General features: G+C 40.8%; 1 protein-coding gene across 4 annotated transcripts in view; it reads right to left on the bottom strand.

Moving 5' to 3' along the window:
- si:dkey-229b18.3 (uncharacterized) overlaps positions 1-2,983 on the bottom strand; it is a 50,698-nt gene extending 47,715 nt beyond the window's left edge. For 3 of the 4 annotated variants that reach the window (XM_060833774.1, XM_060833773.1, XM_060833775.1), the window contains exon 1: positions 2,254-2,983. In XM_060833774.1, the coding sequence (XP_060689757.1) occupies positions 2,254-2,683 (430 nt within the window). In that variant the 5' untranslated portion in view covers positions 2,684-2,983. Of the gene's footprint in view, positions 1-1,526; positions 1,613-2,253 lie in introns of those variants that run through there. The other variant, XM_060833776.1, reaches the window with a different exon arrangement.
- Positions 2,984-12,242: the final 9,259 nt, after the last annotated feature.

The raw sequence follows: 12,242 nt of genomic DNA, 5'->3' as shown, positions 1-12,242 counted from the left end.
AGAGGGCACGATATTTTCCCAAGGTGATAGTCAACTTCATATCGGTTCCTGATTCTTTATGCTTCGCTATCTTTCTCTCCCCCAACCCTCAAAAAAGTAGTAAAGTCCTCTACTCTACCTCTTCCTGCATAAAATAATTAAATCTAAACTTCCCCAAGTTGTCTCAATGTTCTTTATTGTAGGAGCATGCAGCAAACCAAAAAACATTATTCAACATGCTTAATAATCTTAAATAACCAAAACATCTCCTCCCCTCTACATTGCCAGAGAAAAGAATTTTAGATTCTTCACAAATGCCCGAGATCTGTATTATATTAGTTTTCACTTTGGCTGTCGTCTTGTGTTACCTTCGATATCAAAGGTATCATTAGATGGTCATTACAATATTATTTCAGATGTTAAACTAGCATCTTGACCTGATTCATCATATCCTCCAGGTTTCTGTGCTATATCCCTATGGCTGCAATTCTGAATATTGATTTAGATTCGTAGACAGCATCACCTTGCACAACTATTGGTTTCAGCAAGTTATCAACCAACACCCCTAAATCCCATGTCGTACTCTGTATCCTGTAATAACCTGGATTTTACCACTATTTTATTCTTTCCAAGTCTCATTACCTTACACTTGCCCATATCTAATATCAGTAGCCACTTATCAGCTCACCTCTCCGAAATGTTTTTTCCTGCAAATTTTTCCAACTTTAAGGTATTTTACTGTCACCATTTAAAATATTCCAAATGTCATGTGAAAATGGCTGCATGCAATTACTATGGTCAATTATTTGTTTTACCATGTACAGAAGTCAAAAGACATCAAGTTTAAATTGAAACCAATTGTTTGCCACTAACACAGCTTTGAATTTGAGTTTGAAAACGTTGTTATTAAATGCTAAAGTTTGGTAAGATCTATTCCTCCATACAAACAATGAACGTCAACTCATAGCCTAAACATTTGTTCTCAAGGTAGACTGGATGACTAACGCCATTCTCAGTAAATTTTGAAATTTGACAAGAAACCAACATTTACCATAATACTGCAATCATTATCTTCTACCACTAGAGGCTCTTAATGAGCTACCCAAGAGAGCCCGCTAGCAATGGAAAATACTGAAGTCGGCACCACAACTATGGACTTCTAAATAGTGTACTTGCACAATTTCCTAAACAATAAGCCAGCTACATCAAAAAAGGAACTGAAATTTCAAATAACTTTATAGTCATTGACAGTAAGAGCTGTAGCAATTGAACTAACTTGAAAAAAAAAAGCTGGGTTCAACTGGCATGATGAAATTGAGCAAAGCAAATGTGATTTGGACAGGACGTGGCTCAGATTACCAAACAAACATGACATCATGAACCTAGGTTATCCACGGAAAAGCAAGCTTCTTTACATCTTTTGTACCATTGGAAGCTCTACGTACACTTAAGAACATGAAATAACCCACTTTTTTTTTCCATGATTGAAAAATCAAGAGTTTTTTTAACTCGCTAGTTTACTACTGACACCAGTATATTCAACATACTACTCCATTAACCCTGATCATTCCATTGGGTTCTCCGGCCTTCAGGAGATGGTTCCAGTCTCCCAGAAACAAGGTGGGGACAGGGAGAGCCTTCAGGCCAAATCACACCAATACACTCTGTTGGTGAACAGATCATCCTGGCCCCTCACGGCCCGACTCTGAAAAAACAACTTTCAGGAAAACCAGAGAGAGAGAAAAAAACAAGGGGAAGGCAGCGATTTAACCGTGCGGATTAAAAGTCCAGCAAATTGGCGGATTTAAAGTTTATGGAAACATGTTTAGAAATCGCGCTACACAATCTTCAGTCGCATCCACATGTGAGAGCTAGGCTGTAATATCAGGGGAGGGGGGGGGAAAGAGAGTGAAAAGGAAACCTGGGTGTTGCCACAGCTCCCAGAAAGACATCAAAACAATTTCAGTAAACCTAACGAGTCGAGCAAAACAGTCACATGACAAAAACATCAGCGGAGGGTGCAGGAGTCAGAGAGATCCTTCTGAAAGAAAAGTTGCACAAAAAAGATACTGACTTTGCATTCCACCACAGATGCACGAATCGATGGGTCACACACTGAGCCCAGGCATTTTCTCCACTGCAATGTCTACACACTCCCTCTATCCCAACCCGAACCCCTCACCACAACCCATCCAGAGTAAGGGGGGGGGAGGGAGGGTAGAGAGAGAGGGGGGAGAGGCTGGCGGGGGTGAGTAAAGCCTGGGGTTAACCCACCTTCCCACCAGTAGTTCTCGGAAACATTTTTGTAGGTCTCCTCCATGGTGCAGTGGCGGTGCCCGGGGTCCGGCTCCTGGTGGAAGGCGGCGATGACAGCCCGCCGCTGCTCCTCGGCGGCCGCCACCAGCACCTCGGTGTAGCTGGTCGCCCCCCTCTCCAGCCTCTTGCGGTACAAGGTGCCGTCGATCAGCTCGTAGCCGGAGGCCGCCCAGGACGGATCGCCCGAGGAGCTGGAGGCGGCGCCGGCGACCTTCCTTCCAGAATATTCTTCCTCCTCCTCCTCATCCTCGTCGCCGCCGCCGCCTTCTTTGGCCAGCTCCCTGCCACCGCCGCCTCCTCCTCTCCCCGAGCCGGGGAAACACGGCTCATCCCTGTCCTTTAAATACCGGCTGGTCACCACCTCGTACGTGCCGCTGTCGCCGGCCATTTTCCAGGCCCCTATTTTCTTATTTTTTTTTAATAAATAAATGAGTTGATTCCGCCCCTTCTTTGGTATGTTTTATTTTGTTGTTGTTTTCAATTTTGTTGCTTGCCTTTTTTGGGGGAAAAAAAATCTTCTCTTTCTCCGCTTGAGTTTATTAACGTCTCCGGTCACTCCCTGAACACTCCCACTTCGCCTCTATCACTCTTTTTTTTAAAATGTTATACTCAATATCTCCCTCAGTGGCCAAACGTCGCGGAGACAACTCGGCCTCAACTACTCTAAAGCTTTTTTTTTCGCCTCTCTCCCCCCTTTCGCTCGCCCCGCCGCCCGGCGGCCGACTCCTTTATATAACCTCGGAATCAACCTAGCTTGATGGCCAGTGGCCAATTGCATTCTTCCGAGGAGGCTATTGGGCCACCCGTGGGGGTTACGTGTTTCGATTGGTGGAGATGGAGGGGCGGGGCCAATAATGACAAGAGGGGTGAAAAAAACCTCGATGTCTAACGTCACCCTGCTATTAAGGTAGGTTGGCCGAGCACTCGAGCCGGCTGTTGGAGCGCAAGGCGCCACGCGCCAGCTTGGAGTCAAGTATTGTAGACTTCATGGCAGTGTCAATACTGCATGTATCTTAAAAAGCTTTTAATACTCTCCTTCATCTTCCACCTTCATCACTATCTTTTCCTTCCCTATTTGAACATATAGAGTTTTTTTTAAAATTTCTTTTTGTGTTTTGGCAACAACTCTGGATACCAGGGATACACACACAAGTTATCAATTGTCTTGAACATATTGAACCCATTGCTTCTTTCTTTAATCTAATTGGAAAGGAGGAAATGTTTTCGCATCACTAGGACCGTTAACTGTTTGGATAGTTTGCAGCTACGTTCAAGAGAGGGAGCAATCCAACAGTGGGGGCAGAGGAGTGTTTCCAGGAAGGGGAGGTGGTTTTTGTTAGGCTGTCGTCTATTGCCAAATAAACTTTCCAACCTGAAGGGAAAATTTAGTGAAGGTAATCAATGGATATGTAAGTGGAACATGAAATAATCTTAAATTAATCGGGAACCGTCTTCTTGTGATTAAAAATGTTGAAATTTCACAGTAGGTCCTTCAGAAGGTAGTTGATAGAAGATTATGTAGCCTTTCCATAAAGACTCTTGTCAAGTAAACATAAGGGAAAATAAAGGGGTATCATACACTGAGTCTCAATCCTTCAGCTATTTGAGAAAGGAATGACCTGCACTTTTGTATTATCTTTTATGACCTTCAGGTGTCCTAAAGGACGTTTGAGTGAATGAAATATTTTTGAAATTTACTCGCTGCTATAATGTTGGAAATATGGCAACAAATTAGTGTTCAATGAGTTCTAGACACAGCAAAGTGATACCAACTAAGTAATCAGTTTCAAGATTTGGTTAAAGGTTGGTTGAGGGATTGATATTGGCCAGGGCAATTTTTTGGACAGAAGTTTCTGGAGCAAGACTTGAGTTCTTCCAATTAAGCCAAGGCTGACTGTTTAAAACAAATCTTTATTTATGTCATTCTTTTGAGATCGCTAGAAAGGCTAGCATTTATTTTCCATCCCTAATTGCTTTTGAAAAAGTGGTTGTGAGTGCGTTATTGAACCACTGCAATTTTGGGAGTGGGAGGTACCAGCACAATACTATTAGTAAGAGTGCTCCAGGATTTTGATCCAATGGCTGTGAAGAAGCATGGAAATGGTTCCAACTCAGATGGTTTGCAGGGGAATTGTAAATGGTAGTGGTCACAGATATCTTCTACCCTTATCCTTCCAGATCACAGATTTGGAAGGTGCTGTTGAAGGAATTTGGTGAGTTGCAGAGATACACCTTGTAAATTGTATACACTGCTGACAACGTACTTTGGTGATGCGACGTGTGAATGTTTAAGGTGGCAGATAGAGTGCCCAGCAAGTGAGATGTTTGGTATTGATTGTATTGAGTTTCTTGAATGCTGTTGGAGCTGCACTCACCAAGCAAGTGGAGAAAATTCCATTATCCTCCTAACTTGTGCCTTGTGGGTGTGGACAGGCTTTGGGAAGTCAGGAGCAGAGCTTCTTGCTATAGAATTGGGGAACATTAGAAATAAAATAAGATTTAAGTGAGTCAAGGGAAGAGGATGACTAAAGAACAAAGTTTTGAGGTCTCTGTTAGGTTGGAAGGCAGGAGGCTAGAGGACAGGTGATGCTGGGAGGTAGGAGGGGGTAAGGAAGGTTTGGGAAAAGGGTGGATTAGAAATCCAAAGAAAAATGTTGAGGCAATGGGACAGAATATTGATGTATGTAAAGACAGAGTCTAACATTAATAATGCATCGGTAAGGAATGTCCAAGGAATAGTAGTTACAAATAATGTTGAAGACTTTTTTTTATCTGAATATTTGAAACATCCTGAAGAAGTCAAACAAAGTAGTGGCTCAAATAGAAATGAATGGTTTAGATCTAAACACCACTATAGATACATGGTTACAAGGTGACCAAGCTTAGGAAATATATATCCAGGGCACTCAACCTTTTACAGAATGTAAAAAGAGAAGGAATAGTGCTGTTGGTGAAGGATGATAAGGACATTAATGAGAAATAATATTTTGCTTAGATACCCGTGAAAAAGAAGCAACAATCAGAAAATGCTGCTCTGAGTAGTTTATAGGCCACCTAACAAAATAATCATATAATCCTCACAGCGTGGAAGCAGGCCAGTTGGCCCAATGAGTCCGCACTGACCCATCTCATCCTTGTAACTGTGCATTTGCCATGGTTGATCTACCTAGCCTGCAAATCCTTGGATACTATGGGCAATTTAGCAAAGCCAATCCATCTAACCTGCACATCTTTAGACATGGGAGGAGTCCAGAGCACCTAGAGACAACCCATGCAGACAGAAGGAGAATGTGCAGACTTCACACACATACTCACCAAGGGTGGAATTGAACCCGTGTCCCTGGTACTGTGAGGCAACAATGTTAACTACTGAGCCGCTGTGCTGCCCCCTAGAATAGTTATTCCATTGGAAAGAGCATTAAATAATTTATTGGAGCATGTAACAAAGTGGTTTAGAAGATGCAGTTGTAAAATGTTTTAATGTTTTGTATTTTGAAACAATAAGCTATGGAACCAACCGCAAATAAGGCTATTTTAGATCTTCAGTAACAATGAATGCATAATTAGATCAAGTGGAACAAGGAATGTATAATTTCTAATCTCTCCATAAGGGATACTTTATGATTGAGTGATCATAGGATGAGTGAATTAAATGTGAAAGCAACATAATTGAGTCCCAAATAAGAATCTTAATTGAGACAGTTACATTGGCTCTATGTATGAGGGAGATACGGGTAAGGTTTAGTGCATAAATAAACTAAAAGATAAGGTGGTAAGTAAGCAGTAGTAAAAAGTAACATTTCCCAAGTATTTGACAAAAGTGCATTTCATTGAAGAAAACTAGGCAACAAAGATACATCTGTGTTTACTAAGGAGGTAAAGAATAGCATTATAGTTAAATAAGAGGTTTATGAGATTTTAAAGGTTAGTAGCAACAATGAATATTGGGAGTGTTTTGGAAACCAGCAAAGCGAAGAAATGGAATTAAAAAATAGCCTTTTAAGACAGATTTAAACAAAACATAAGGGCTTTTACCAGTTGACAGAAGAGGAAGAGAGTAACTAAAATAAACATTCATCCCACAGAGGGACAATCAGGAGAAATTATCACAAGGAATGAGGAAATGGCAGAGATGTTGAACAAATATTTTGTGTCTATCTTCACACTAGAAGGCAGGGACTTTTTTTTAGCAAGGACTTGTCCTGAGGTTTCTCTTGAGCTACATTTCAGGGGCTTTTTATTCTTACTAACTCCTTCATTAGCTAAGATGCAGTCAATAGTTTTGTATTTGCATTGACATTTGGGATATTGAACTCACAGAAACATAATTAGAAGAATTTGTCAATATTTTCCACTTTAAGCTTTCCTTGTGTGTTGTGACTTTAAGTTTCACAACATCAAAAGACAATAGCTATAAGGAAAACAATTGTTTTTGATAATCTGATGTATACTTCGTTAACAGATCCACATCAGATGCCATATCACTTGCCCTTCACTCCTCCCCTAGAATATCCTGACACCAAGAACAGCTCTGTAAGAAGCCTAGTCATTGACTACAGTTCAGCCTTCAACACTATTATCCCCTCGAGACTGATTAGTAAACTTAGAGGTCTCGGACTAAGCCCCACACTCTGCAACCGGATCCTCAGTTTCCTGATCCGCAGGCCACAATCAGTGAGGATTGGGGACAATATTTCATCCTCACTAACACTCAACGTTGGAGCCCCTCAGGGGTGCATACTCAGCCCCCTACATACACATGACTGCATCGCCAAATACCAGACTAATGCCATTGACAAATTTGCTGATGACACCACCGTAGTCAGTCGAATCTCAGATGGCGACAAAACAGACTATCAACGTGAGCTGGAAAATCTGGAAAAATAATGCACTGAGAACAACCTAGCTCTCATGACCGGCAAAACCAAGGAACTCATTTTGACTTTTGATGGGATGTTACTCATGCCCCCCTACATATTAACAGCATGGAGGTGGAACAAGTGGAGAGTGTCAAGCTCCTGGGAGTGGTCAACAACAACAAGCTTCCTTGGACTCTTCATGTGGATGCACTGGCTACAAATGCCCAACAACGTCTCTTCTTCCTCAGGCAGCTGAGAAAATTTGACATGACAGCGAATACCCTTGCCAACTTTTATAAGTATGCCATCGAGAGCATTCTGTCAGATGTATCACTACCTGGTGTGGCAACTGTACCATTCAAGATCGGAGATGGCTACAGCGAGTGGTGAATTCAGCCTGGAGAATCACAAAGGCCAAACTCCTATCTGTAGAATCCATCTTAGAGTGCAGGTTCATAGTTCCTTGAAAGTGGAGTCCCAGGTAGTTCGGATAATGAAGAAGGCATTTGGTCATCTTGCTTTTATTGGTCAATGCATTGAGTGTAGGTTTTGGGAGGTCATGTTGCGGCTGTATAGGACATTAAGTTAGGCCACTACTGGAAAACTGCGTGCAATTCTTGTCTCTCTCCTTTTGGAAGGATGTTGTGAAACTTGAAAGGGTTCAGAAAAGGTTTACAAGGGCTATAGAGATTATAAAGGTGAACCTTGTAGAGGTTTATAAAATCATGAGGGGCATGGCTAAGATAAGCAGGCCAGCTTTTTTTCCTGGGTGGGGGAGTCCAAAACTAGAGGGCACAGACTTAAGGTGAGAGAGGAAAGCTTTAAAAGGGACCTAAAGGGCAACTTTTTCACAGAGATGGTGGTGCATGGAATGTGCTGCCAGAGGAAGTGGTGGAGGCTGGTACAATTACAACATTTAAAAGAGATATTGGGCCAAATGCGGCAAATGGGATTAGATTATTTTAGGATATCTGGTCGGCATGGATGAGTTGGACTGAAGGGGCTGATTATGTGCTGTATATCTCTATGACACTATAACAAGATATAGGGTCATAAACTATATAAGCAAAGATAGACGATTAGTTAATGGCATGAAGCAAAACAGAGTATTTTCAAGTTGGCAAGATGTGCCTAGTGGATCAGTACAATGTTCAGTGCTGGGGCCTCAACTATTTACAACTATATTAATGACTTAGGCAAAGAGACAGGCGAAACGTATATACACGTTTGCTGATGTAATTCTGGATGTGAATGCAAGCTGTGAGGATGACGCAACAAGCTAGGAAAGAATGCATATAGTTAAATGAGTCAGCAACAAAGTGGAAAATAGTCTATACTGTGGGCTAGTGTGAAGTTATTAATTTTGGTCATAACAATGAATAAGCAGAATTTTTTAATGTAGGAAGTTTGTAATCATTGATGTTTCAAGAGATTTGGGTATTTGTACAAAGAATATACAAAACATAGAAGTGTATAAAACAATTAGAATTACCCTTTATTGCAATGGTGTTTCAGTACAAGATTAAACAATTCTTACCACAATTGTACAGGAAGATGGAGAGATAATACCCTTAATACTATGAGAAATTTGGTCAGATATTTAAGAAAGGCTACATTTAACTTGTAGGTAGTACAGCTAGATTGGTCCCTAAATAAATTGAGCCTATATTCTTCATATGTTTGGAAGGCAGAGAGGGAATTAAGAGGTATGCACTCTAAGGTTGTTCCCAATGGCTGAGGAATCTAGAATATGGGGGCATATTTCCAAGATGAGTGAGTGATCATTTAGGTCTAACATAAGAAGAAATTTTGTTGTCCAAAACATTGTAAATCTTTCAAATTCTCTGCCCCTCAAGGCTGTGGATTCTCTATCATTGAATAGATTTAAAACTTGTGAAAGAGTGATTTTTGCTGTCTCAGAAAATAAAGGAAACTGGGAAGAAGAGTGGAACATGACATGGAAACCTGAGGCTAGCCATGATGAAATCGATGGAGGAATAGGTCAACTCTTACTCCTATTTCTTATGTTTTTATGCTGTTCCTGAAACTTATGATTAAGTTAATTGGAAATATTCATGAGGTGAAGGCCAGAGAAGTCAACTTGACAAAAAGTTGAAGTTAACATGATAGTTATCCGGAAGTTCAGGATCATTCTTTTGAAAAGGACAGAGACATTTCACTAAGTGGCTCCCCAATTTGTGTTTAGTCTCGTTAGAGTGGAGCAGAACACAATGTTATAGAGTCATAGAGATGTACAGCATGAAAACAGACCCTTCAGTCCAAACCATCCATGCCAACCAGATACCTTAAATTAATCTAGTCCCATTTGCCAGTATGTAGCCTATATCCTTCTAAGCCCTTCCTTTTCATATACATATCCAGATGCCTTTTAAATATTGTAACTGTATCAGTCTCCATCACTTCCTCTGGCAGCTCAATTCCACACATGCATCACCCTTTGTGTAAAAAAAAGTTGCCCCTTCGGTCCCTTCTAAATCTTTCCCCTTTCAGCTTAAGACTATGCCCTCTAGTTTTGGACTGACCCATTCCAGCGAAAAGACTTTGTCTATATACCCTATCAATGCCCCTCATGATTTTATAAACCTCTGTAAGGTCACCCCTCAGCCTCAGACGCTCCAGGGAGAACATCTCCAGCCTATTCAGCCTCTCCCTATATAGCTCAAATCCTCCAACCCTGGCAACATCCTTGTAAATCTTTTCTGAATCCTTTTAAGTTTCACAACACGCTTCTTATAGCAGGGAGACCAGAATTGCAGACACTATTCCAGAAGTGGCTTAACCAATGTCCTGTACAGCTGCAACATAACCTTCCAACTACTATACTTGTCAACAGCAAATATAGTACACTAAACTGAAAAGCATACAAGTAAACCATCGCGTCATGTGGAAGAGTTAGGACCATAAAATTGTAAGAAAAAAGGAGTAGAGATAGGCCATTCACTCCATTGAGTCTGCTTCACCATTCAGTAAACTGATATGATCATGTTTATCTCACTTTCCTGCTTTTCCCCCACAACCCTTGATTCTCTTTCTGATGAAAAATGTGTCTGCCTAACTCATTAATAATCCAGCCTTTTGCAGTAGAGAATTGTACAAATTCACTATCATCTGATTGAAGTGATTCCTTCTCATCTGTTTTAAATGTACCACTCCTTAATTTTAGATTTTGCTCTCTAGTGCAAGACTCTCTCACAAGGGAAAACAACTTGGTCACATCTATCCAGTCAAGCCCCCTAAGAATCCATTCTGAAGAATGGACACTGGACTTGAAATGTTAAATCTGTTATCACTCCACAGATGGTGCCAAACCTACTGAGTTTCTCCAGCTATTTCTGTTTTTGTTTGTCTCAGTTTCCAGCATCCATAGTTCTTTGTTCTGTTTTATTATCCCCGAAGAATCTTGCATGTTTCATTGTCCTCTCATTATTCTAAGTTCCAATGCATACAGGCCCAACCTATTCATCATCTCATCATAAGGCAGTTGTTTAGGACCTTAGATTATGTGAAGGCAGGAATTAAAAGGGTGGGCGTTGCATCTTTTGTTCCTGAATGGAAAAGTGTCATGGGTAGGGGAAGGTGTGTTGGAAGAGTAATTGAGGAGTGGATCGAAATGTTGATCAAGGAGAAGAAGATATATTCAATTGTGAAATGATCCTGGAAGTGGTTCAAATAATGGAGGAATGGAAGTTGATTCTGGGAGGGAGGGAAGGAGATGAGAGGACTACATGCTTGCAATTAATGGAAAGGAAATAATTTTTTTATACTAATCTAATTTTGTTTGTGGTTTGCAGTTATCATTTAACCGAAAGCAAGGTTTTAACAATGTCTCCACTGGAACAGAGTTTTAGTTTAATTAAGAAAAGAAGCTGGCTAAACCAGTTCCTCTTTTAGTGGCCCAGCAAGACCTTTTGCAGGAGGGGCATATAAATGCAACAAGGAGACTCAGCTCCATCCAGGACTAAATTCTTCAGTTGATGGTAAGGAAATCTAATATTTTTGTAGAAATTTAATTTTGTACATAGTTTGTAGTCAGTATTTAACTGAGATCTACAGTGAAATTCTAAACTTCCCAGCCTTAACTGATTTTTTTAAACAAAGGCTCAATTAGAAGAGCTAGTTCCTCTATAAGCTTGCTATCTCGGCCTGTTGTGATAGGAGTATATAAACTAGCCAACTCAGTTTGACTTAACACTTGGGTGTGAATTACAAGAGCTTTACATTCAGCTAATTCAGGATGTTGGGGAAGGAAGGGAAGAAGATACACAATGGCTTTCCTTTTTCAAACTTTCTCAGCTTCCGTCGATTGGTTTTTACTCTGTTACAGAGGAAGAAGCTAATTATTCGTGAATATTTGATAAGCGAGGAAAGTGTATTCAATATCTAAGAGTCAACATTGCAAAGCAATTGTGGCAAGGTTAATAAAATATATAAAAATATATGTAAATATAAAAATGGATAAAATAATTAAGTAGTTAATGAGAGCACATTAAGAATGGCACGATGGGTGATGTGTCACAGCTGAGGCACATGGGGCTCCTAGTTTCCCAAGTAATCCAAAGGAAAGCTATCTGGAGTAAGTGAAGTTTGAAATGCAGAGGCTCAGAGTTTACCAGGTGGCAGCTGAACGACTGACACTGCAGTATATCAGAGAGAGAGAGAGTAAGTTACCTGGATTCTTTGTATCAGAGCAGTCACATCTTTTAGGATAGGATCTTCTGATCTGGCCACAGTTCAGGATCAGGAGAGAGTGACTGTGAGTGAGGCAGGTAAGGGGAATCCAGGGCCATAAATACAGGTGACTCAAACTTTGCAGTTGTCCAACAAGCGTGAGGATCTTTCACCTAGTCTAGATGAGACTGAGGGTTGACAGGGGATGAGCTAACTGATCATGGCAGCACTGAAGCAGGAAGTCATTCAAGTTGGAGGAATGAGAAGGAATGTACTGGTAATAAGGAACAGTGTAGTGAAATGGAATTGTCACTATTGTGTGCAGCAAAGAGCATGATTGTGTTGCCTACTTGGTGCCAGGATTCAGGGCACCTATTCAGAGATAGAGTCAAAAAGATG

Source organism: Hemiscyllium ocellatum, chromosome 12 (genome assembly GCF_020745735.1).
Source record: "Hemiscyllium ocellatum isolate sHemOce1 chromosome 12, sHemOce1.pat.X.cur, whole genome shotgun sequence".
Classification (NCBI taxonomy): Eukaryota; Metazoa; Chordata; class Chondrichthyes; order Orectolobiformes; family Hemiscylliidae; genus Hemiscyllium; species Hemiscyllium ocellatum.
This window is presented reverse-complemented; position numbering and strand designations above follow the sequence as displayed.